The following is a 25,935-nucleotide window of genomic DNA, read 5'->3' on the forward strand; positions in this document are numbered from 1 at the left end:
GATGTGACCCTGAAGACCAGGTGATTCTGGGGTAAGTGCTGAGTCTTACTGCAAGGTTTAATTTTCAAAGCTGGGAGACCCAGCCACTGGATTTTCAGGGGGTCTCCTGGAATTTATTCGCCCTGTTCATGGGGATGGGCTATTGCTGAGGAGATCCCCACTGCGGGGGAGGGTGTTGCTGAGGGGATCCCCATTCCCATGTTAGGGATAACCATTCCCTGGGAGGTGCTGCTGAGGGGGGGTCCCCATTCCTGGGAAGGGAGGGAGGCTTGCTGAGGACACATCCCCGTGATTAGTCCCCTCCTCCTCACTCACCTGTAATCGACCGTTGATCGGTTGCTGTGGTAACTGCTGCGCTAGGTCCAGTCGGAGCTAGGTCCGGGTGGAGACAAGGCCCCACGGCGGAGGGTTCCGGGCCCAGCTCCATGGGGCGGAGCCTGTCTGTGTGTCCCGGGCGGCGGGCGGGGTAAGAAGCGGCCCCGGTATCCCGAGTACGGCCGGAGGCTGCGGGGGCTTCGCTTCTCTTCCGCCCCGCGGCAGCATGGAGGCGTTTGTGAACTTCACCAACCAGACCCAGGGCCGGGACCGGCTCTTCCGGTGAGCGGGGCCGGGGGCTCGGGCTGAACTTGGCCCTTGCCGCGGCTGGGGTGTGTCGGCAGCTCTGCCTGGTCCCGCCTGCAGCCCCGAGCCGGGCGGGCGGTTTACCCGAGCCTCCCTTGACAGCGCTGGGAGGGGAGATGGCTCTGCGGTGCTGGGAGCCACTGCCGGGGCCTCCGCGCAGCCAGCCCTGGCTCGGCGCCTGACCTCAGTACCCCAGCGCGGTGCCAGGGGGTGCTGGGGGGTGCGGGGCTCGCTATGGGGCACGCTCCCCCCCACTCAGTGCTGACCCCAGCGCGGTGCCAGGGGGCGCTGTGGGGTGCGGGGCTCGCTATGGGGCACGCTCCCCCCCACTCAGTGCTGACCCCAGCGCGGTGCCGGGGGTGCTGGGGGGTGCGGGGCTCGCTATGGGGCACGCTCCCCCCACTCAGTGCTGACCCCAGCGCGGTGCCAGGGGGTGCTGTGGGGTGCGGGGCTCGCTATGGGGCATGCTCCCCCCACTCAGTGCTGACCCCAGCGCGGTGCCAGGGGGTGCTGTGGGGTGCGGGGCTCGCTATGGGGCACTCTCCCCACACTCAGTGCTGACCCCAGCGCGGTGCCGGGGGTGCTGTGGGGTGCGGGGCTCGCTATGGGGCATGCTCCCCCCACTCAGTGCTGACCCCAGCGCGGTGCCAGGGGGTGCTGTGGGGTGCGGGGCTCGCTATGGGGCACTCTCCCCACACTCAGTGCTGACCCCAGCGCGGTGCCAGGGGGCGCTGTGGGGTGCGGGGCTCGCTATGGGGCACGCTCCCCCCACTCAGTGCTGACCCCAGCGCGGTGCCAGGGGGTGCTGTGGGGTGCGGGGCTCGCTATGGGGCACGCTCCCCCCCACTCAGTGCTGACCCCAGCGCGGTGCCAGGGGGTGCTGTGGGGTGCGGGGCTCGCTATGGGGCACGCTCCCCCCACTCAGTGCTGACCCCAGCACGGTGCCAGGGGGTGCTGTGGGGTGCGGGGCTCGCTATGGGGCACGCTCCCCCCACTCAGTGCTGACCCCAGCGCAGTGCCAGGGGGTGCTGTGGGGTGCGGGGCTCGCTATGGGGCACGCTCCCCCCACTCAGTGCTGACCCCAGCACGGTGCCAGGGGGCGCTGTGGGGTGCGGATTCAGTATGGGGCCTGCTCCCCCCAACTCAGTGCTGACCCCAGCGCGCTGCCAGGGGGCGCTGTGGGGTGCGGGGCTCGCTATGGGGCACTCTCCCCACACTCAGTGCTGACCCCAGCGCGGTGCCGGGGGTGCTGTGGGGTGCGGGGCTCGCTATGGGGCACTCTCCCCACACTCAGTGCTGACCCCAGCGCGGTGCCAGGGGGCGCTGTGGGGTGCGGGGCTCGCTATGGGGCACGCTCCCCCCACTCAGTGCTGACCCCAGCGCGGTGCCGGGGGTGCTGTGGGGTGCAGGGCTCACTATGGGGCACGCTCCCCCCACTCAGTGCTGACCCCAGCGCGGTGCCAGGGGGTGCTGTGGGGTGCGGGGCTCGCTATGGGGCACGCTCCCCACTCAGTGCTGACCCCAGCGCGGTGTCAGGGGGTGCTGTGGGGTGCTGGGCTCAGTATGGGGCACACTCCCCCCACTCAGTGCTGACCCCAGCGCAGTGCCAGGGGGTGCTGTGCTGCGGGGCTCAGTATGGGGCCTGCTCCCCCCACTCAGTGCTGACCCCAGCGCAGTGCCAGGGGGTGCTGTGGGGTGCGGGGCTCAGTATGGGGCCTGCTCCCCCCACTCAGTGCTGATCCCAGCGCGGTGCCAGGGGGTGCTGTGGGGTGCGGGGCTCAGTATGGGGCCTGCTCCCCCCACTCAGTGCTGACCCCAGCGCAGTGCCAGGGGGTGCTGTGCTGCGGGGCTCAGTATGGGGCCTGCTCCCCACTCAGTGCTGACCCCACATGGTGTTGGGGTGCTGTGTGGGGGCTCAGTAGGAAGCAAGCTCCCCCAGTCAGTGCTGACCCAAAACCCCAGTGCGGTGCTGGGGTGCTGTACTGCAAGGAGCTACCAGCCTTTGGATGAAAAGTAAAAGTCAGGTCCTTGCTGCCTGTGGCTATTACTGATCTCTGGGTACTTTCCCCAGGTGAAGGGGTGTTTGCCCCAACGGCCTGCCACCATCCATCTCCAGTTACTTGATTGTTCTTCTGTAAACTTCCCCCAGTTTCAATTCAGTTCCTTTACTCAGTTGTGTCTTTCTCCGTTGTAAGCTACCAGATTCAGTTGGAGGCATTGATTTTTACTTCCAATTCCAAATTGTGCAATGTTAGTGTGTGCTCATACAGCTCCTGCGTTCCACTCCAGAGTTGGCTGGGTTTCAGCAGTGGGTTAGGTGATTTATGAAGCTTACCCCTTCCATGGGATCTCTCCATATTCTACCTACTGCAGTGGATATCTATTGCTGCTTAATGATTGCTGGGGCCACAATACAAATAACAGACTCTGGAAAAAAAATTCTACTGATCTGCATCTTGTTCCATCAAGGACACTGGCTTCGCCCCTTCATAGACCCAGAGCCTTGCTGCAAGCTAGCATTTTAGCACTATTTGCCTGTGGATATTTCAGGCAGTATTCGTTTACCTTGCCACCAAATGTGCCCAACAAAACCCTTTATTGACTGCTTGCTGCTCAGCTGCATGGTCTCCCGTTGTCATGTTCACACTGTATTTGCGTTGCTTCTCACATTGCATGCTGTAGAGTGCTGACCCTAACAAGTAATATCATGTGATTTTTATACCTCGCGGTGCTGTCGCATGGGTATGGTCCATGGGGAGTCCCTAACTTGGGAAGAAATTGTTCCTTTCTCTTCTCCCCCCCCCCAGCCCCGTGATTGGTCCTTGTGTCCTGTGAACCATTTTCCTCATTTTTTCCATTCCAGAGCCATTCAACACACATGCATGTTGCTTAGCTATTTATTAAAGCATAAGGCTGACAAAGAGACGGTGATAATGAAGCTCAAGGAGTTGGAATCTAGCATGCGCTCTGGCCGCAAATGTAAGTACCCCATATCCGGACGGATGGTCCCTCTTCGTATTGCTTATTCCAGCTAAGCAGATGCCAGTTGTGCCGGCTCTTAAGTAGTTAACTTACCATGCAGCCTCGGATCATAGGACCTCATTTTGCATACTCATGGAATAGTAGATACACCCTTCCCCCACCGCATTTGCACTCACTTTATTACCTGCTGTGTTGTATGGTTAGCACTGCTCAAAATACACATGGCAGGGCCAATGCTGTGGAGTAAGTGAAAGCCAGCTTGTTGTAATCCATGCTGTGAACTGAAATATATGATACCTGTGGGCTGGGAACTAGCTGTAGCATAATTCCCCTAAAAATGTGCGCCTGAGGAAAGGTGTTGTTCTAAGTTGGTCAGACTGTGAATCATTAGCCCTCAAGACTAATTTAGAAAGGGTGTAGCTCAGGGGTGCAATGGGATTGGTACACTGGCACCTTCTTTCCAAGAAGCTGGGTTACATCCTCTTCAGCTTACAGCAGAGTGTCTGTCTGTATCGCTCTTTCACTTACACTGTAGAACTTAGCATGATCGGTAGTACCCGTTCAGAAGAGACTTCAGAATGGGACTGGAGTAGTGGAGGGTGTTCTAGGTCACGACAGACAGGCGGGCATTGGCAGAGCTGTGTGGATGTCCCAGACTGGAATGGCAGGGGATGCTGCCAGTGAGTATTGAGGTGCATCAACCAAACTATATGGGGGAAGCTTGTATTGCATCTGTCTACTATACATGGCTCTACTATTGCCAGCCTCTTGCTTCTGCAAATACAAAGTTACCCTTAAATGAAAAGACAATATTTAAATATACGAGGCCCAGAAGACCAATTAGTTGTTGAAAAGCAGAACTGGATGGCAGCCTACAGGGAGTGAGCCATGCTAACTTCTCTGGGTTCTCTTGCAGTGTTCAGACTGGGGAACATGGTGCATGCCATGGTAGCAGCCAGGAGAACTACTCAGCTACCAGACCTGGTGCCCCGTCTCTGCCTGACAGCCTCCAACCTCAGCCGTGTCCTGTATTTCATCTGTGACACAGTCCTGTGGGTGAAGAGTGTTGGACTCGTCCCTGACATTGACAAGCAGAAGTGGCGGAATTGGGCTACCAAATGCTATTACTATTCACTGCTGATGAATTTGACCAGGGATTTGTATGAGATCTCCTGGCAGATGGAACAGGAGGCTCAAAGGAAGAAGGCAAGGAAGGAGAACTCTTCTCAATGTGACAAACAAGATCAGGACCTGTTTGGTTTCCATGCAGATGGGTTGCAGCCCTTTCTCCTCCTGCTGTACTGCACACTGAGGAAACACCCTCCCTTGTTGCTAGACACAGTGAAGAACCTTTGCGATCTCTCTAGTCCTTTGAACCAGCTGGGAATCTACAAAACCAACCCAGGAGTTATTGGGCTCTGTGGCCTCCTCTCATCCCTGGTGGGGATCCTCACAGTGGCAAGTCCACATATGAAGTTGAAACACTGATCTGAGAGCATCACATACGGTGAGCTGGCAGATTTGCTTCTCTGACCGTTTTCATTCCAGGATGGTATTTTAAAAATGAACACATTTGATAATCGCTCTTCATATGTGTTTTTTTCTGGAGGAGTCAGCTTTACTTCTTCCTACTTCCTGATATCCTCTCAGGTGAGGAGCTGCCCTGTGCTGTGACATCCTACATGATGAAGGAGAATGGTGAAGAGGCTGTGTAAGGACTGAGCAAAACATTCCTGAAGAATATTGTGAACCATGGAAATCAAGACTTTTTACAAATTGCTGCTAGTTAAGGACATGTTGCTGTCTCCTGTATTTGAATAGAGATGTGGAATAGCTGCATAGGCAACTAAAATTGTATAAAAAGCCATAAGGAGTGGTGCTGACACTGGAAAGGCAGAATTCACCAACGGGGGTTCATACAATCATTCATCCTTTTTTTAATACATTCAAGCATGTTGGTACCAGAAAGGCTTTGGGAACTGTAGTTCAAATGGCCTGGATTAAAACATGAATTTTGTGAGGGAACTGGATGATGCCCGGGGACTGTTAATTGGATATATGGAGCTTTTCATCTCTAGGCAGTGGTTCAAAGCCAGCCCAGGCTTATAGTAACTGAAGAGTGCTCCTGTTTGGTGATATAGTGGTCACTATTGAATATGTATTGGTGGGACTGGATCCAGTTGCTAGTGAATAGATGTCTATATCCCAGAAACCACCACTCCATCTGCCCTCCTTGTTGAGAATACAAGGCCAAGGATTGCTTGGGCCATGGAATCTGAATTCCTCTCTAGAAGGGTTCTTCCAGGTCATGGTTAGGTACACTCTTTTTCCAGTGTATGTAGGTAGCTTACTTCAGTGCTGCTCATGCTGGGATAAGCAAAGGATTTCAGTCTCCATGAAATCCATGGTGCTGATCTGGCACCATTCACCAGCACTAGCCTTCCGCCAGATACACACACCAAACCCTTGTAATCCCAGGAAGGTGATGATTTCTGTACTCTCTGAAGCAGCTTTTGAACTGATATCGCTTTAGTTTTGCTGAAAGTTTTCAAATATCAATTTTAAATCCTTATGCTATTGAGAGAAACCTGCCCCAGGGCTGCTGGTGAGTGAGCTGGAATGACGCTGCCAGGGGATGTTGTCAGAAAAGGGAACTTACACTCTTGGACTGGGATGGGCTTGCTGATGCCAAAATCCTTTGATAAGCACCTGCAAGAAGAGAATCCTTTTATCTGACCCTCTCTAGAGTCTACCCCATCATGGCCACCTGCTTGGATAAGGACAAGTGATTTTTCTCATATGTCACCTCTCTGTTTGTGTGGGTTCTACCACTCTAATGTCCCTTTCATTCTCCCAGTCATCTTTAGGTGGAATGTTGCTTTGAATTATTACACAGGTTCCGGGAGAAAATACTGTCTAGTTTTCTAAAGTGTATGATGTACGTTGTTTGACATCCTTTTGGGTGAGGGGGACTGACTTTACAGAAATCCCCGTTTCATTAGCATCTGTGGCTCAGCTCCTGTAGAATCTACTTGTGATGCAAGAGCTAAAATGATCCCTTCTCTGTGTCTGAGCCTGTTCTGTGATCTCTGCTTCCCACCAATGCAGAGACTTCACTCCTCCCTGCAGCTGGGAGGGCAGGGTGGCGAGTTTACGACCTTTCCCAGCAGTTTTCTGGTACAGAGGGACTGTCGAAGGGCCCGCCTAGTCACACTGACTCCAGGTGAGACAGCCTAAGAGTGAAAAAACTCTCCTGCGCAGAGAAGGGGGATAAGTGAGGAAAGGTTTTCAGGCTGGCTTGCCTCCTCAAAGCCTTTCCCCACCAGGGGCTGACCTGTAACACCACTATCTGGTTCTGACAAGGATGCTTGGGCTTCCAGGCTCACTGCTGTGGGATTCCAACAGGCCTGTCTTAGTCCTTTCCTTAAGCAGGTCAGTGGATTTTAGAAGCTAATACTTGTGGTTCCCCCTGCAAGCAGGAATCTATGGGTTTAATGTATTTAATTTAGCTTAATATAACGAAAGCTGGAGAATTAACCAAAAGGAGAGAATTCTTTAGGTCAGCCTCCTCCAGGCTTCTGGAATAAGGGCTGCTGCTGCTGTACATTGTCTAGGGAAACACAACTAATAAACTGAAGCGAGTTTGAATCTGTGTCTGTTTCAGGGTTGTGTGCAAAGGAGGTGGCTGAAGGTTGAATCAGCAGAGATGCGCTGCCTATGCGTGCAGCTGGATTACAGACCTTTCCTCTTCGGAGCACTGGGAAGGGGGAAGGTCAGCCACACTCCTCAGGATTGAAATGAGCATGATTTCATTTGGAAAGGAGTTGGGGGAGCAAATATGCTCCAGGTGCTTGACATCTTGGATAACAAAATGCACCAAGGCAAATTCTGTGAGATGGTCTATGTGAAATTGAAATAGATCTGACCTACTGCCACTGAGCAGGTCCTGAGGGCTGGAGGCCTTCTGTCCAACACAGGCAGCTCTACTGTCATCAGTAGGTGCTTAGTATCTTCTGTGTATATGCTGCCCTTCACCCAGAAGGGTCCCAGAGTTCTAGGGGGAACTGCAGCAGCTGTTTAATAACACACAACCGTTTAGGACCAGGAATGAAGAATAACTTTGCCAATTGCAATGGGAGATGGGGCACAGTGTAATAAGTGGGCCTTAAGTGAGCCCTGGCTGCTAACACAAGGCGTCACACACAGCTTGAAAATGGCACTTCCAGCAGCATGGTGCCCTTGAACAAAATGCAAGGAATTGAGTTCAGCGCTGATTTAGAAAGAGAGTTTCCTCCACTACTGAATCACCAGCAGCCAGGTGATCCTTGAGAAATTTTACAATATCCGTAATCCCAGTGTCCCCTGAGATCTGGCTCAACCCTTTCCCCCTGCACTATTAGTGGGTGTGTAGCAGACTTGGAGCCGCTAAGCTCCTAAAGGCTCCAGGTTGCTGATCCTAGTCAGTTATGTGAGCTTTAGCCATTGTCTACAGAAGTAGAGATGTTTTCTGTGCCATGGACAGAGCATGCCTGGCTAGCTGGAGAGGGGCAGTGGTCTGAGAACAGATAGTAGTGGGGAAGTTTTGATGAGGCCTTTGTGCTGCAGCAGGGCTGGGATGGACAGAGGGCCCGGACAGTGCTGGAGTCGCCTTTTCCCTGCACTAGGACAGAGAGGGATATGAAATGAAGACATTTAGCAGGGCAGAGGTTGTGTTGTGTCTTAATTCCCAGCTAAGGCCAATAGGGAGGGAGACTCAGCCACACGCTTCCCCGTCCTGTTCAGGTCAGTTATTCTTTTACTTAAGGCTAGCAAGATCCAGCAGGAAGCCCATTGCCAAATACATGCTCTGCAGCTCTGGAGCAGCTGCTGTCCTTTGCCCTGCTGTCTGGAGAGCAGTGACTCATCACAGAGATGGCCTGGAAAGTTTATACAGGGTTATGCTGCCTTTCCCTTTTCACCTCCATGGCATGAGGAGCTTAACCAGGAAGGTAGAAGTGCCAGCCTCATGCAGCTTGAGGTGTGCGTGTGGGGCTGGGGGGCAGGTTGCTCCCTGTGCTCTCTACCTTCTTTGGTATGGGGAATATGTCTTCCTCAAGGCTCAACCTCTGAGTCCCCCATGCCCCTGTCTGCCTGGGAATATTTTTGCTAGGAACTTGCTCCCCATACCACCAAAGCAAGGTGGGAGGGTGAGTGGGTCAGCAGGGTTTCTGTGTGTGTCTGATTCAAACCTCCCTCATTATCCATTTTGAGGGAGGCTGTGAAGCTCTGGGTATTCAAGGACCTGCACTGTCATTCCCCATCTGCTGGGCTGGGGGACCTGGAAGCATGAAGCAGCCACTCAGCAAGTAGAGGGCTTTCTACTATGGTGGCAAGGTGCTTCCCCTGCCCATCTGCTGCTGGCTGTTTCAAGACACCCTAGTATCATGTCTGCAAACAACCAGTGTCTTTCAGCCATTACCGACCCCTGGATTCCTCCCTCCCGTTAAGTACCTCTGGGCTTCTCACCTCACTAGGGCCCTTTGCATTATTTCTCTGTCCTCTGGCATTCACCACTCCTTCCATCTCGGTCTCTCTGAATGGTGCTGATGTGACACGTCCAACTGAAGTTAAATAAATCCAATCATAACTGCAATCTCTGTACTCCCCCCTATACCCCTCTCCCAACTTAATACATCCCTTTTACCTTTCTCCTTTACAGCCTGTTTTCAGTCCACACAGCAGTGTCTTTGTCCAATGAACTAAGTTTTCAAGTAAGATTTTTGTGAGCTACAGTCTCAGTCCTAAATATGCGAGCCTTATTGCACTCCATCCATCCACCAACATTGTCACTCTGCCAGTGAGAGCCACCTGGGCTGGCAAAAAAGACATATTCTTCCTGACTGCCCCGAGGCTGCCTATTGCTCATGGTTCCATTGAGTGTTAATGTCAAGGGATTTTTCTCTCCCCGTTTGTTACATTATTTTGATAGAGTCGGGTTAGATACAGGTCCTGTGTCTCAGTTCCTAGGATCTGCAATGAGACTGGGCAGGGGCGTTTTCCAGACTGGTCATGCAATCATCTGTTTTGAATTTGGTATGGCCGAGGGAGCCATTTGTCATGTTACCACAGCAACTTGCAGACTCCTTGGCCTGTGCGGCTAGGAGGTGGGGCTTTGAGGTGGTACCGTCTGGGGTAAGCTGCATCTTAGTCAGAGGATCTGCTCTGGGGATAGCACGACCAGACGCTCTCAGCTCCTGGCACCCTGCTGAGGACAGCATCTGACTGCTGCTCCGTGAGTACCCAACAGCAGGCATATGCCTAGTGTACAGTCTCTCTAATGCTGGGGAGGGAAGGGGCAGGGGACAGCTAGCGAAGCAGTTCTGCTTAATGGTTCTGCATTTAATTGGGCTGGGAAAGAAGGAATCTGTGCTGGAAGTGGCAATAAGGGGTGTCCGAAGGGATGCCCCTGAGGTGGCATTAGGGTTTTGGAGATTGAAATAGGCTCCTTCCTGAGATGGCTTTGGGATGCATTGGCCACAGTGGGTGGAGCATGCATTGTGCTGTTGCAATGCATTGGACGTGGCATTGAGGTGTCTTGGAATCTGTATCTGAACTAGCACTGGGCTGTGCTCCTGAGTAGGTGGAGTGTGTCTGCTTTCTGTGTTCTCCAGAGCTGGCACAGCGTGAGTGGATTGTGCTCTTTCATTCTTGAGCTCTGCCAATGCTCCTTCATCCTGACCCACCATGGCACCATCTAATCTAGCCCTGACCATTATCCTCAGCTTTGCCAGTGTGCCTCAATCCTGACCTGCTGCACCTCTTGCTACTCTTATCCTGGGCTCTTTGCGCAGTTCTGCCAATGCTGCTGCAGTCCCCACCCCAGTCCTCTACCTCAACCCTGCACAGCTGTACTGCTGCACCTCAGTCATGACTCAGCACCCCCGCTATTCATATCCTGAGTCGTCGTCCCCCGTCCCCGTCCCCCCCGCAAGCTCTTCAATGCACGAGCCCTGGCTCACAGGACCGTTACTGCAATTTTGGACTCCGCAGCTTTGCTGATGCGTCTCAACCTCATCTTTGAGTCCCTGTGTTGCAGATGCTTTCTTTAGCTGAGGAAGGTCATTTGGGACTCTTCTTGGAATCCCCAATTCTGCTGCTTAATTGGATAGATGGCTTGCTGTTAAGCAATACCAGGTCTCACCCACCCAAGGCACTTGCTGCCTCAGCATAGCTCTCTGCCCTTGCCAGTCTAGGATGCAAAAGGTCATAATGTACCATATAGCTTGAGACTCCATCAGAGCCACTGGGTTGACTACAGACTAGTGCTCAGACCATTTCCAGCATTGTTTTCCCAGGGAGCTCCTTGACTAGGCTCTGAACTTTGCTTTGCAGACTGATGTATCATGATGGCAGCAAACAGGAGCCAGAAAATGCAGAATGGAAGCACAAAGGTGAGTGTGGGCAAGAGGTAGAGAGGCAAAGACTGTTGTGTATGAGCAACATCAGTCTGGCTTGAGGAGTAGGGGGTTGCTAATGCTGCCAGCGGAGTATTTAATTCAAATATTATGCTGTATTGTGTTCCGTTGAGCAAGGCTGCATTGTCTGTGCAACAGATCTGTAACTAGAGCAATATACAGTGTCTGCTGGAAGAAAACAGTGATAATCTTTAGCAAGATCTGTGTTTTTAAATGCTTTCTCTTAAAAAAAATTAAGAAATTCTCAGACAAAATCTTTGATTCAATCAATATTGTAAATATCAGTTTAAATTAAACATGGTTAGAAAATTGTAGTTATTAAAAACCCCAGCTTCCTCATCCCCCCCCCAAAAAACCAAAGAAGCCCAAAAAATTAAAGTCTAGAAACTCAGTAGTTCAGAGTCCAGAAGCAACCTTAATTTTGACAGTTTAACTGCCTATATATCAATAATCTCTGTGCACAGTGACTGACCTTACCCACTTTTGCAGTATGGACCACAAACCTGCTACCATGCTGAGAATACAGTACAAATGTAAAGAACCAGAGCCATTCAGATGGCCTTAGTGTAAGAGTTATGTGATTGCTAGCCCTGGAAATGCCATCAACTACCATATTTCTTATATGAACAGACCTATAGTCAGCTCAGGACATATGTGGGCACCAATCCAAATACAGAAACTCTCCTCACCTCCCCCACACCCACCTGGAGATCACTGGAAACTCCAACATCTCCTCTTACTCTGCAACATACATTCCAGAAGCAGCACTTGCCTCATAGCCACCATTTGCCAAGCCTTGATTAGCCCAATCTCTACCCCATTCCTCCTCCCACACTGAGGTCGTATTGGAGAACCTCTCCACTTCCTAATGTCCTGATCAGACTCATGTACTGCACTGGGTGATGGGGGCCAGGGATAAAGGGGCAGAGCCAAGGTGTTTTCACTTAACTAGGAAGGTCTTGATTTTTAGTGCTTGCTTTGTATGAACACAATGTTCTAACAGTGCTTTCAGTTCAGAGTGCTCTGTCCAGCTGTAATGTCTTACTGACTCTTGTCTGGGAATTAGCATTATTACCCCCCACACTGCAGAGCCCGTGCAAACAAGGTCATGGACAGAGGCATGCAGTGCCCAGCCTTCCAACATGCTTCCTGTGAGCTGCATGTGGAAGGGCTCTTCTGCAGAGAGCGCTGCCCCACTTACAGATTGTCCCACTCACCTCCATTCTGTTCTATTCGGGGTCTTATACCTCACCCACCTCTATGGTGACAGGATGTGTTAGAGCCCAAGGTTAAGTGTCAGTGGGTGCAAGGAGAGGAAGGTTAAATAAACACGTCTCTCCTATCTTCCTCCCCTCTCCCAAACCCTGATTGCTGCAAAGAAACAAAAGACAAGCCCCCAGGTCCCCTCTTACAGCTGCAGCAGGAGCTGAGAGACTGACTGTTGTAGTTGACGGGGGAGACCTGTGTGGCCGTTGTTACGTAAATGGTGCCACTGAGATTCCTGCTCCTGTATTAGCAAGTGTTTCCTACAGGGCTCTCTCTCTTGTACACAGTCCCCCAATTTGTCCCCTTCTTGCTGAGCACAGGAGAATGTGCTGCAGAGGGTCTTGCAGCTGCCGGTGGTGAACACAACCTGCGAAAGCCTTCAGAGGACATACACCAGTACCAAAGAGGTACACCCACTCGTGGCATCGGTGTGTGAGGCCTATGAGAGAGGAGTCAAGGGGGCCAGCTCGTTGGCTGTGTGGAGCATGGAGCCTGTGGTGCGCAGACTGGAGCCTCAGTGTGAGTCTGGATTCTTCCCAGCTGCGGGGGAGTGGGGCACGGGGAGAATGTGGGAACCAGGGACTGTCAGCACATGGGAGCGGCCAGAAAAGAAGGCTGCAGCGGAGAGATTCTGACTAGCAGCCAAAGCACAGGCCTGGGAGTTGAGAACACCTTGTTCTAGGCCTGGCCGTGCCACCAACTCACTCCATGGCCTGGGGCAAGTTTCGTAACTACCCTGCCTCAGTTTGCACTTGTGACTCTGTCAGCCCTCCCTGTGCTGAGTTAATGAAGGGAGAACAGTGCCCGTACATGTGCTAAACATTTCCCACGTAGACTTAGGTAGGTGGTTGGGCTTCAAGCTTTGCCTGGGCTGGTTTAAGCTGTTGGAGACCTGTGTCTATAACACAGCAACAGAGTCAGAGTCCCTCCTCTCTCTAGGACACAGCTGGAACATCAGGACCCACCCTGGCCCTCAGAGCAGTGTGTCTGGGCCTGGCAGCTGTGGATTCCCCCTGGCAGACCTGCTAGTAGGGCCTGGCCACCCCTCTAGCCCAGCCTCCCTCCCCCAAAGAAAAAGCCCCTGCAGCATCTCCAGAAAGGAATTGTGGGAAAATCAGTGAAGGGTCAAGCCCAGGTCTGTCTGCAGTTCCCAGAACACCATGATTCCATCCCACGGTGGGGAGGGGGAGAGTCTTGCAGGGGAGGGGAGGAAAAGAAAGTGCAAAGTCAGCAGCTCAGCACGAGGCCCAAGTGCTCCATCCAGCTGGCTCCTTCCCAGCTCTTTCCCAATGCTAAGTGCCCAAGCCGGGGCCAGGGTGCAGCAAATCCCTGGGTGCATCCAATCTGCAGCCAGAGCTCAGCCACACAGCCAGGCACCTTTCCCAATGCCCACCCTCGCGGTGCTAGGTGGGGAACATGGCACAGGCCGGCAGGAGCTGTAGTCTGTCTGTCTGGGGACCTGGCCACACCCCTTTGATTGTCCCCTCTGACCCATGTGTTTCCTGCACTTCCCCAGGACACATCAGGTTAGGTGTGGAGCAGGAGGGTGCTAATGCAGCCGCCAGGGGACGCGGCAGAGGGAGGGTAGAATCCATCAGTACTAGCTCTACTATATTGCCTGCCTGCGCCATCCAAGCACCTCCAAGTGCTGTACAAACAGTAGGAACTCATTCAGCCTGTGTCAGGGAGGAGGGCTCCGGGCATTGCACTTAAGAAGCGTTGTACCTCCCCCTTCCCACCACCCCCCGCCCCCCCCAGCCTCAGCACCGCTCTGAGTCAGTACTAAACACAACGCCCTAGAGAGCAAAGGTGCCCTCTACGATGCCACCTACACCCCTCCCTGCAGCACAGTGCCTGCTAGCTTTGTGGCGGGGTATCAGGATCTGCACTGACAAAGAAGAGGGAATCCCCTACTGAGTCATCCACCTCCCCTCCATGCAGCACAGAGCCCTCTACCACCATGCTAATATCCAGGCTTTGTCTGGTTCAGTCACAGCTGCCAACATTCTGGCCTGTAGGGGCTTGGATCACCTGGAGGAGAAGATCCCTGCCCTCCAGTACCCAGTGGAGAAAGTAAGTAATGGACCCAACCCCTCTCCCCCATCAGCCTATGGGATCCATCTATTCCTGGGCACCACCCACACCCATGTGGGACCCATCCATTCCTGCCCTTCTCTCCCCCCCACTCCCCCCCGTGGGACCCATCCATTCCTGGATGATGCCCACCCCATGAATCTCCCGGGGGAGAGCTCTGTTTTCATGGGACAGTGGGGGCATTGACTTCATTCCCAGATTCCATGTGTGTGATAACTGGGTGGTGATGGGCTCTTCTGAGGCTAATAGGGTAACATGCTAGGAGCCACTGGTCTCCCCTGGGGCCCCAGAGAGTCATCCACTGTTAGGGGTGAGGGTTTGGGGGGGCCCCCAAGGGTCATTCCTAAACACATGCAGACCAGTGGGGTCATGTCACACCTGCTCATGCTGCTTCCTGTGCTCCATCCCCTTCAGCATCCTTCAACCCAGAGTGAGACCATCTAGGTGCTGATGCTCCTCTCCTGTGGGGTTGCCTCTGAGCCATCTCCACACACAGCCATGCTTTGGGTTCCATTGGTCACTGTATCTTCATGCAGTGAGACCTGGGTGACTGAATCATGTTGCATGTCTCTTCTCCATCTCTTCTCCTGCAGATTGCATCCGAACTGAAGGACTCCATCTCCACCCCCATTCAAACTGCCAGGAGCACCATTGGCAACTCCATAGCTGGCACCTTGGAAAGGGTCTTGGGGCTGACTGCTGAGGGTTATGAGCTGACCAAGAGCACAGCAGAATATATCTGGAGCAGCCGGGTTAGCCAGATGGCAGCTGCCAGGGTAGATGGAGCCCTGGGACAGCTAGAGAAGCTGGTGGAGTTTCTCCTGCCAGAAGAGGAGCATGAGCCAGGTAATCCTGCCTCCTCAATCATCAATGAATGGCGTCGCGAGTGGGAGGGGGGCACTTGGTGCTAATCCAGAAGTCTTTCCTTTGGGGAGACCTGGTCTTAAATCTGATTCACACGAAAATGGCTCTGGTGGCCTTTGTCTGGGACACAGCACAGTGAAGACTGCCCAGTTCAGTGAGTTTGTCAGGCCTCTGCTCAGACGCGCAGGACTGGGGTGGGGCGGGAGTTTGAGGTCCGGAGCTTGGGCAGGTTAGTGTGAGGGCTCCAGCACCAGGTTAGCAGAGTTTGCTGCCATTCAGGACTGAGGTGCACTGGCAACGTTTCCAGCCTCTGTCTACACTACGGCTGGTTCTGGCCAGGACCAAAGGAGAATGTCTCTTTTGTGCTGTCTTCCCCGCACGCCTGGCGAATGCCTCCATGGGAACGTGTGAGGATTTATGGGGTTGGGTAGAGCCTCCTCTCTCAAACCTAGCCTGCTCGGGAGATCCCCTGGCTGTGTACTGAGTAGCAATAGGGAGGGTGGGGTGGCCCTGTGAATACCCTTCTTCTCAGGTTATTGTTCCTTCTTCCTTGTTATGTCCTCGGACACAGTAAATGGCCCAGCAATTCTGCCTATGCGAGGGGCCCCACATGATGGGCCCTTTAAACACAGGTATGATCTACCTCCTGCAACCAACCAGTTCTCAGGGAGCCAGCTGCTGAGCTTTCCACAAGGTGGCGCTGTCACCCTGGTCAGATGCCTCCTGCAGATGGAGCCTGAAAGAAGAGAGAAGGGGGCTGATTATTCCTCAGCAAGGTGCACCACTTGGCTGGGTCATTGGAGCTGAGGGGGAGGCATGGAGGGCTGAAAAAGAGGCTTCTGAAATGAAAGCCCTAGGGTGCCAGGTGCTGAACAGGGCTGTATGGGGCTTTGCTGTACAGCTGGGTAGCGGGGCAGTCCCAATGCAGAGACCTGCTTCTGTGCACCACTAGAATTCCACCCCCAGAGATCCCAGGAGAGCAGTTCCATGCCAAGTCTCCCATGGAAAGGGGGTGCAGAGCTAGTCAGGTGAATCCCAGGCCACATGTCCTGTTCCCACCTCTCCCCATACTAGTTTCATGCCCGTTCCCAGTTGGCTCTGCCTCTTTGCCTGTAGCTCATGAGCCCACAAGGGTGCATGGATCTGAAGTGACGCCCTCCCAGCCACAGCCTGGCATCTTCACCAGGATCGGTGCTTTGGCCAGCACCATCTCCCACCGCGCCTACCAGCAGTCAGCCAGAACCATCCAGCGCACTAAAGCCGGAGGGCAGGAGCTGACCACATGGATTCCAGGCTTGGTGAGTGCCCCTGCACAGCTAAGGGGAACTCCTGGGGACCCTGGCAGCAGCTTAGTGCCGGGACTGATCTGCCATAAAACGTGGGCTGATAGCCCCTTGGACCTATGAAAGTCTGGATCCCAAGCCACACGAACGACAGCCAATGTTTAATGGAGGACCTAGACAGAATCAGTGCTTTGGGGCCGCCTGCTGGTGTAGCAGCAGTTACTGCACAATCCCCATCTCCTGAACCGTACTGAAGGATGCTAGCACAGAGACAGGGAAGTAAACATAAGTAGTAATACTAAATTATCCTATGCTCTTCTCATCTTGGCATCTGTCTATTTCTGTCTCTAAGGCTCTCCGAGTGGTTTACACACCCTACTCAGTTAAACCTCTCAGCAGGATAGAACGGGGTTTTATCCTCATTTCACTGAGGAGAAACTGAGACACAGTTGCCCAAGTCACCAAGGTCACAGCAAGTTCATGTCCGGAACAGAACCCAGGCGTCCTGCCACCCAACGTCCTATTCTAACTGTTTAGGCCCATCCACCACTGCCCCGTCTAGGAGCTAAGCCAGTACATTTCAGGGCCTCACGCTTGGTGGAGATCAGGACATTGGGTATTGCTGTTGTGAATATATTTCTCTTCACTTGCTCCATGGGAAGAACCAAGTGGCTCTTTGGCTCATGCTTTGCTGCTAGCTGCTCACTCTCCCTCCAAGGCAGGCAGGGTCCTGGCCCCTTATAATCTCTGTGGCATCAGCGCACACAAGGCCCCCACCAAGCTAGCAGGCTGGATTATTTTTAACTGGCTCTAAATTTAGACGGTTAATTAATGATCTTGACATAACATCCTTCCCAAAGCAAAAGGCCCCAGTGGAGGCACAGATAAAATCAGGAGTAAAAAGCCCACCTCCAACCCACCGTCTCGCCACTCTGCTCCCCTGGGGTTGGAAACCACCCCCAGCCCCGCCAGAACCCACAGTCCCCTGCTGCCTTTGGGATTTCTTCCCATGTGTGTCTCTGTTCTCTGACCCTTGGACATCCCATTACAATTACAGCACTGACGCAGAATGGATCCTGCGAACCACTCATTCCAATTAGAGCTCCCAAGCTAAACAGAGCTGGCCTGGTTGGCTGGGAGACCACCAAGGATCGTGGAGCTGCTGCAAGGGATGGGGTGTGAGTGACTCGTTAGAGGACTCTCTTGACCACAGTGCTCCAGTGTGACACGAGGGGTGCTGTGCTGCGCAGAGTGGTGTGAGGGGAGAGAATCGGAGGGTACCTAACTCCAAGGTCTGGGCCACTTGTGGTGATTAAAGATCTAAAGTCACTTTTGGAAAGAGTTAGGGTTTTGACTCCTGTGTTCTGGCCAAATTCTATCCAGGGTAATTGCATCTCGGCTCGCCAAATCCCCCCTGTGGTTTTTAATGGCTCTGGAATTCTCTTTACTTTCTGTCCTAAACTGGTGTGCACCTTTGTTATGGATCAGTTAAACAGCTGCTGCTTTGCACCTAGATGAGGCAGCATGTCAGTGGTGGGTGAGGGTTCCCTGTGTGTCCCTCAGCTCTAGGGGGCGGGAGGCTGACAGGGGAAATGTTGGCATTTTAACAGATTTATTGCTTGGCTTTCCCCTTAGCGTTCATCTCCTCACTGTAGTACCTGAGCCTGCAAAGCATCAACGGGCCTAGCCTCGCAGCTCCATCAGCGCTGGGTCAGCAGCACTGTCCCCGGTGCGCAGGTTGGAACAGGTGTGGATCGGGGCTGGCTTGCCCAGCATGAAGCACAGTTAGGCCCTCGCATGGAAAGGTCCTGTGCTGTGCTGTGTGTTAATGCAGCTCCCCCTCCCTTTATGCTGGCCCGCAGGCTCCCCGTGTACACTCCGCTTTGCTGTGGGAATCTGGAGCCCTGGCAAGGGGCAGTGAACTCTGACTTATCAGCCTTGTGCTGGCCATCATGCATTGCCATGGTGGGCTGCAGAAATACCTGGATTCAGGAGCCAGTGACAAGCACAAGGGATGCAGTCAAGAAATCCCAAGTGCAGCCACAATGCAGCCGCCACCCTGCTCCATGGTGGCCCTGGTGAGGTCCCACCTGTGAGCAGGGGCTCTCTGCTCTCTCTCACTGCAGGGTGCCGTGGCCAGGCAGAGCACGGCCAAGGCCCAGCAGGTCCTGTGTGATGTGCAGAATGCAGCAGCTGGTTGGCTGAGCAAGGAGCAAAGTAAGGAGCCAGAACAGGAGCAAGAGAAGGAAGAGCTGGAGAAAGAAGAAACCAAAGGAAGTGAGGTACAGAGAGGGGCAGAGCAGCGAGCACACCTGCTCTGATGGGTCAGCGAGGGAATCTTTACAAACCCCCTGCAGGTCCTGTCCAGTGGCCAAGGCAGCAGTTGTGGCCCTTACTACAGTCAGGGATCAGGTATAGAGGAGGAGGTGAGGGAGGGAAGGGCGTGATTCTCCCAAGGCTGTAGAGGGAATCAGTAGCAGAGCTCAGAGTCCTGGCTTCCAGGCCCCTGCAATAACTGCTAGACAACACTGCCACATGAAGGGAAACAGTTCTATTTAGAAGCCACTGATCCAATGGGCCATGCTCCCCGTGCCCCTCAGCCACTTGGTCTTTATTCCCAAGAAACAGGCATGGGCAGCTCTCGAGGGTCCCCTCTGCTTGTGCCTTCCCAGGTGGAGGTGTGGAGACGGCTGTTGCAAGCTGAGGGTTTGGAAGCCCTGGCGGAGGGGCAGGAAGTGATGGTCTTTAGCCTCCCTCACTTGGTCGAGACTCTGAAGAGGCCCCTGTCCTACAGCCACTACCCTTGAAAAGGGAGTTGGCAGCCTCCAGGCCTGTCAGATGCAGAGGCCTGGAGTCTCTGGCCTGGCTTCCCCTGCTCCACACCCCTCACTGCAACAAACTTCCAGTTTTCGGCCCACAGCCCTAGGGGGCAGTTCCAGCAGCCAGGACTAGCTGGTGAGTAGGGATGCCCTGCTTCGCCGCTCTTTGCCCAAGGGGGCCCAGGGCCTTGCACTGGGCACAGAGGGTGGCATAGAACCACTACTAGTGAAGCTCTGACACCTAGGGATGAGGTCACTCTGCAGGGGAATCCTTGGGAGGCTAGAATCACTGGCTTCACAGCTGCTTTGTGCTGCCGGACCAGGACCGAGAACCTGGCCCAGAGATTAAGCGCTGGAAATGGCTGAGTGGAAACTTTCCTCTAGTAGGTCTGCTGGGACAAGGAAGAAGGGAAGTGAGGGCCCTGCACCTTTGCCCTCCCCACTCTCAGTACAACTAGGGGAGTTGGACAAACTTCCGCCGGAAATACAGCCTTGAACCAAATAGCTGGGGGGGGGGCGCAGGCTTGTCTTGTCTCTGGAGGCCTGGGGGGTTGGGCGAGGGAGGACAAGAGAGAGCCCCAGTGCAAGCTGCTCAGCCTAAGGCCAATGGCTCTGGCTCTGAATCATCTGTTCAGTCTTTGGGCTTCTGGGAGCTGGGGCACTCAAAGGGAAGGACAGGGCTGCAGGACAGAGGTGGGGCCTGCTGCCCCCCAGCATGGGCCATGCCTGGCACTTACCAGAAGGGCTGGGCATATTTCTCTTTGCAGATGGCTGAGGTTGCCAAGACTCCAAGCCTCCTGGGCAGCATGGCCCAGAACCTACAAACTGCCTATCTCTCCACCATCTCCAACGTGAAGAGGGTACCCTCTGCTGCCTGGGGGACAGCTGGGGAGTTGCTCCAACTCACCCCTCGCAAGGCAGCTTCCATAGCCAGAGAGAAGGTGGGCGCTCTGGGGGATGCCCTACGCACTGTTACCGGGAGCATGGTGGAGACCCTGTCCCACTACGTGCAGGTGAGTTTATCCCTTCCTCTGAGAGCTCCCTTCCTGCGCTGCAGTGTGAAGGCAAGACACGCTTGGCCAGGATCAGCCTCTTCTGGCCTGGGGCATGTATCTTCCTCCACCTCTGGCTGGAGCCCCTCCCTGCTGGGAATCCTATCAAGGGCTCTTACAGCACCAGACTCACTGCCAGTCTGGGGTTCCTTTGGGCCATGTTAGAGATGCCTCCTTCAGCTCAGAATGGGGCAGTCCGGGGGAAGGGGCTAAGGGGTACCTCCTGGGCTTGGGGAAGCAATGGACTCTTGGCTTTGCTTACACGGGCCATGGTGCAGAGGGGTGCCCTGTTGATGTACCCCAGTCTTGGCCGCCTCACACCCAGCTGTGCCAGTGCCCTTCAGTCCTGACCTGCAGCCGCCCTGCCAGTCCAGTCCTTTGCCCCCTTCCTCCTGTGAAGCCAAAGTCATGATTGAGGGTCCCTGGAGACCGTTGTCTGGAGCCTCAAAGCAGGGGCTACTGCCAGTCAGCTGTGAGATGCACAGCCAAGTCGCACCCCTTAGCTAACTTGGCCTCTCAGATTGGCTGGCCCAAAAGCCCCATACTGCATGTGGGGTCTGTCCTTCCATTCACCAGACTGATGCAGCCAGGCCCCTGGAGCGCTGCTCACGTGGACTGTCCTAGGAAATCCCAGCTGAGAGAGTTTGGGTCTGTGACCAGAAATTCCTGGCAAGGTGAAAGTTCAGGGAGTGACCCACCTCCCCTCCAGCTGATTCCTGCCTGCCTCCCTCCCTCCCTCCCTTCCCCTGCCTGAGCCAGGGCTCTCAGCCCATTAATCATGTGTCCATGGAGATGCAGACTGCCCACTGGGCTCCACTGCCCAACCCCTGGGGATCTGTCTGGAGTTGAGTTCTCAGCTGCAGGCTTTTCCGCTTTGTGTGGCAGGAATGGCCAGGAGCCCCAGCTCCGTGGTGGGTGTAAGGTCTGAGTAGCCTCGAGGATACAGAGCTTTGTGAGGGATAGAAGATAGAGATTGGGAGGGGCAGGGAGAGGGGCCCATTGAGGAGCAGGCAGTATTGTCAGATCAGTGTGGTGGTGAATAAAGACTCAAGGTCCCCCGAGCCACTCCTGGTGCAGAGCCCCACTGGGAGGGCTGGTGTCTGGCACCTACTTAGCTGGTCGGTGTTTGTGACTGTGTCAGTAATAGTCCATGGACAAGGCAGTCACCTGCATGCAGGGGTCCCCTGGAATGGGGTGCATTCCCATGTGGGCCTGGGGTCCCATCATTCTCCAGTGTGCACTATACTTACGACACAAAATGCCACTGCCTCAAAGGGTGGGAGGGATGAGGATTGGGGAGAGGCCCTTGCCTGGTGGCAGGGGACGCTCTGCAGTCTCCTCCTAGCGCTCTTTCTGCAGAGTGAAGGGAGCAGGTGCCTGGCAGGGAGGGGCCATTTTTGCAGAGTGGTGGGGTGGGGAGGTGGGTTCTTTCAAACACCAGCCCAGCAAAATCACTGGCTCCTCCTTACGTCGGTCCCAGTAGCTCCTAGGAATCCAGCCAGAACTGCCTCCCTGTCGACAGACCCCTTGGGCTGGCTCAGCAGTCAGGAAAAGCCTCAGTGCCTTGATGTCACCCCCCTGAGCACTGCTCCCCAGGGCATCTGACCCTGACTCTTCCTGTCACACTGAGGCACCTGGCTCTGGGTCCCTGCTCCCACGGCTGCAGCACTCGCTGTCCTGGGACTGGTCACCTTCTGGGCAGCTCGGCAGCCTGGCTTGGAGCAAAGAAGCCAAGATGGCGAAGGGGACCAGCCCCAGCATTGAACCAATCACCCTGCTCTGTCTGGGGCTCAGTCTGGTGCCTGGGCCAGACTCCACTTGGGAGTCCAGGCAGCAGACACCCTCCTTGCATGTTACATGCAGGGCGGATCCTGACTGGGGATGGAGTAGGGCTGGGTCTAGGGGCCAACCTGGTCCTGTCTTTGGGAGGCTTTACTTGTGTACCTCCCCATCCCCGGGCAGCGTTGGCCCTCTGTCTTTGAGCACACAAGCTAGGTGGGGAACCCTCAGCCCCCTGGGGTCTGCCCCCTGAGGCCAGCAGGCCTTTGGAAAAGCCTTGCAGTGAAAATCCCAGAAGCAGCCGAGACCAGAACAACCTGACCTAATACATCCTTCATCTGGACAGTGAGAGACAACCCGAGCTAAGGGACCCTAACTCGGGGTCCAGCGCCCACATGGCTGGAGAGACAAATCAGAATCAACTGTTTAGAGAACCTAGCTCTGCTCCTCTAGCTGATCACTGCATCTCCCAGCCTCTGCAGCAGCCTGTCCCCTGGTGATTGAGCAGGGCTGGAGGGGAGTAGGTCTGGTCCTCTGGAGCCTCCGGCCCGAGGAGGGAAGAGTCCCCTGGAGCCTGAGGGGGAGGGGTGGGTCAGCTGAAGGTCCCCTGGAGCCTGACAGCAGGTCTGGGCCTACTAGCGCTGCAGTATCTCCAGACCTGAGTTGGTCCTGAGGGCCAGCCTGGGCCCTTTGGCCAGTGCGCCACTGTCCCTTTGGTATGCTGTCCCAGGATGAACAGCGTGACCTCCTAGATCTGGGAGCAGTCACTTGTGGGGAGGGGGCAGGGAGGCTTCTTGGCTCCAGTCTGAAGCAGAAATGTGTGGGATGGTGGGGGGGAAGCTAACCCCACAGGGTCCCCCACTGAGCAGAGAATGAGTTTGGTGCGGCTGGTCCTGCTGCCCCGTCTCCTGCAGGGGAAGCAGGGAGGATGCTGAAGGCCAGGGAGGGCATCTGCGGGGGCCATGCTTTGCAGTCTTGGCATTCCTTACCCCCCGAGGCCACTGCGCTAGCTCTCCAGCCCCCTCCTAGCCCTTTTATTCCTGCCAGGTTTGGTTGTACTCGGTGTGTAAGAGCTGCAGTGAAGCCTGCTCATCCCTGCCCAGCGCGTGGGGATTTAGCTAAAGGGATTAATTCCCTCTGAGCAGAATGGTCCAGATGGAGGCCTCTTTGGGCTGAGGCTCATGCAGCCCCCTCACACTCTGCACCCACTGAGGGCATGGGGAGGTCTGGAGCACAGGGCAGGTCTGGAGCAGGGTGGGTTTCCTCCCCCTCTCTGGGAATGAACAGGGGGGTTCAGCCAAATGCCAATGGGGACCTAGGGCAGAGGATGGAGGGCCAGACATGCCCTTCCTCTGGTTATTTCCATAGCATCTTTCTGCACATGCCGAGCCATTAAAATGCAGCCACCTCTGGGGTGGGGACAGTGCGGCAGTGGTTTCTGGCCAGACCCGGGGGCAAACCGCAACTCTTTTGGTAAGTGTCAGGACCCCTTTAGTTATGGTGCAGAGCAGACAGGAGCTAAATGCAGTTTCCTCCGTACTCAGATGTCCCTCTGGCAGCCATTGGCCAAGGGGCAGAGCAGTGCTTCAGGCCACCCATAGGCAGGCGGGGTGTTATCACGTGTTCTCTTGTTGTTCAGCTCCCCAGGCTGCTGGCAAAGAAAGAGGAGACGGCACATGAGAATGATCCCACTCCTGAGCAACACCGAAGTCAGGAGGGCTCCAGGCCTGTGGCTTCCCCATCCCCAGAGAAATCCCAGCTGAGAGGAAACTGGCGAGCCAACCGAGCTCACCATCCCCTCTCCTTCCTGGGGCTGGAGGATCCCTTCTTCCTGCAGCCGAGCTCCTTCCAGCGCCAGGCTCTACAGCGGAGCCCAACCTTCGAGCCCGACCACCCCATGACCCGCAAATCTGCCTTCTCCCCCTATAGGGAGGGGCTCAGCACCAGGAGGGTGAGCAAAAATTCATACCGCTACAGCCCAGAGCCTGTGTACACCAGGGCTAACTATAGCAACCTCTACACCATGGCCTTCAAGAAGGACTGAACCGGGGCGGGAGCTCGTTCACTCCCTGCTTCACACATGCCAGCCTGCACCTGCTGCGCTTAGTGCCTTGTCGAGCATCATGCTGTTGGTTTCAGTATTAGGACCCTCAGGAGTTAATCTCAAAGCAGTGTTCCCTCTGTACAGCCCCAGCACAGATAAGGGGACAGGGACGGGGACTTACCTTCACCTCTGGCACCATGGTCAATTGCAGCTTGAGGCCAGGAGTGAAATGAGTTTGACAGTCCCAGCTCATTCCCTTTCCCAGCAGGCCGGGTGCATTCAGGCCTGTTTCTGTGTGTCTGCCCAGAAGGGAGCTGGCCTGGAGACTGAGACTGACTTGAGGCCCTGCTTAGTGGGGAGGCCTGCTGTGCAGTATCACAATGGCCATGGGGGGAAAACGAGGGCAGGGTTGCAGTTTGTGTCACTGCCCATCCCTCCAAGGTGACCCCACAGAGAAAGAAATGGGGTTGTGCCCTGTTGGCTTCTTTCTGAAGAGAGGTCAGAGGGTCCTCAATCCCAAATGCTGCTGGTATTTTACGGCAGGCGCTGTATCAGGAATGTCAGGGCTGGTCTGTGCTGGTTTTACCAGTGGAGCCACTGGGGCTTTTGCATTATCCTGGGAGTCTTCTCAGCCCTCAGTTGAAAGGACAATGTGCTGAATCCTTAGCAAAGATGTCCTTTCTCCACCAGGTTCACTGGTCCTTGTAGTTACATGGCTTGCCATGTGTGTCATTCTGGGTTTCTTTTATTCCCCCAAACTGCCTTGTGAGGTAGATGCAATAAGCCGGCTGTAGTGTGGGTCGGGGGGTAGGGGGGCAATTGCTGGCCCCCTCTTGCGTGTGATGGGTTGAATGGCAGTGACACAGTAAGAGGCAGTTTCCTGAGTGGGAAGGTGAGGACTGGAAGCAGGAAAATGAAGGAAGAAGCAGCTCTACCGTGAGGGAGCAGAGAAGGAGGGGGAAGAGGGAGCAGAGAAGAGGGAAAGGATTGCAGGAAAGGGCAGGAGCTGGGAGGCCATGTTGCCTAGGGCTGGGCCTTGCTCAGTAGTGCTTATCTTGCATGTACCCTGTGTGGGCAGCAGCTGAGGCGGAGGCTTGTCTTTGCACTGTAGGCTGGGGGAGCCGGGTTCTGCTGCAGACCAGCCCCTCCCATCAGACAGCAGTTTTATAAATGCCTGAGGGGGGAACGTGGCTTCCCATCCTCGTTCCTTCCCACCTTCATCCCACGCAGGACAACCCTGCCTCTGGCCTAGTCTTCCTCTGCAGAAGTCACTTGAGACCCAAGGGAAGAAATCCGTGCTGGACGGCAGGATCCATGGGTGGGAGCTCCCCAGAAGCCAGGCCATCTCCTTGGCCCTCCATGTGGTGTTAGGGCTTTGTGGAGTCAGTAACAAGGCATGTGTTATGCAGTCTATGGCATGGGGGAGCTCTTGGAGTCCCTTTCTTCCTATCCTGTAGGAGCAGCTCAGTATCCGGGTAGGTTCCCTGCAGGACGGTGAGCTGTATCCCCCTCCCAGCTGTGTGTTTCCCCATCCCCCACTCAGGGCAACCGGCTCTTCTATTTACTGCAATAATAAACATTCCCCACTTGTCTAGTGCCTGGTATACTCGTTTCCTCCGGGTGAGTGAGATTGTGCCACTGGGGCTGTCCCCACTGAACTGGATCAAACTGCAACTG

General features: G+C 54.8%; 3 protein-coding genes across 5 annotated transcripts in view; 2 read left to right on the top strand and 1 right to left on the bottom strand.

Moving 5' to 3' along the window:
• WDR93 (WD repeat domain 93) overlaps positions 1 to 726 on the bottom strand; it is a 22,504-nt gene extending 21,778 nt beyond the window's left edge. Inside the window, exon 1 of the mRNA XM_073304126.2 lies at positions 316 to 726. The gene's annotated coding sequence lies outside the window, so the exon portion shown is untranslated. The remainder of the gene's footprint in view (positions 1 to 315) is intronic.
• PEX11A (peroxisomal biogenesis factor 11 alpha) lies at positions 367 to 7,251 on the top strand. 2 transcript variants are annotated; one of them, XM_073304134.1, is made up of 3 exons: positions 367 to 597; positions 3,485 to 3,600; positions 4,520 to 7,251. In XM_073304134.1, the coding sequence occupies exons 1-3, from the start codon at positions 542 to 544 to the stop codon at positions 5,089 to 5,091; spliced, it is 744 nt and encodes a 247-aa protein (XP_073160235.1). In that variant the 5' UTR covers positions 367 to 541; the 3' UTR covers positions 5,092 to 7,251. The 2 variants fall into 2 exon arrangements, with proteins under 2 accessions (XP_073160235.1, XP_073160234.1); XM_073304133.2 differs by lacking the exon at positions 367 to 597 and having other exon boundaries at positions 1,642 to 3,600.
• An 83-nt stretch (positions 7,252 to 7,334) lies between these two features.
• PLIN1 (perilipin 1) lies at positions 7,335 to 25,855 on the top strand. 2 transcript variants are annotated; one of them, XM_073304129.2, is made up of 9 exons: positions 7,335 to 9,874; positions 10,975 to 11,033; positions 12,644 to 12,842; positions 14,314 to 14,396; positions 15,011 to 15,263; positions 16,398 to 16,579; positions 18,691 to 18,846; positions 20,151 to 20,396; positions 23,854 to 25,855. In XM_073304129.2, exons 2-9 carry the CDS (start codon positions 10,986 to 10,988, stop codon positions 24,256 to 24,258), a joined length of 1,572 nt encoding a protein of 523 aa, XP_073160230.1. In that variant the 5' UTR covers positions 7,335 to 9,874; positions 10,975 to 10,985; the 3' UTR covers positions 24,259 to 25,855. The 2 variants fall into 2 exon arrangements, with proteins under 2 accessions (XP_073160230.1, XP_073160233.1); XM_073304132.1 differs by lacking the exon at positions 7,335 to 9,874 and having other exon boundaries at positions 12,611 to 12,842.
• Positions 25,856 to 25,935: the final 80 nt, after the last annotated feature.

The sequence above is a fragment of the Lepidochelys kempii genome, chromosome 10, assembly GCF_965140285.1.
Source record: "Lepidochelys kempii isolate rLepKem1 chromosome 10, rLepKem1.hap1, whole genome shotgun sequence".
NCBI classification, from domain to species: Eukaryota; Metazoa; Chordata; order Testudines; family Cheloniidae; genus Lepidochelys; species Lepidochelys kempii.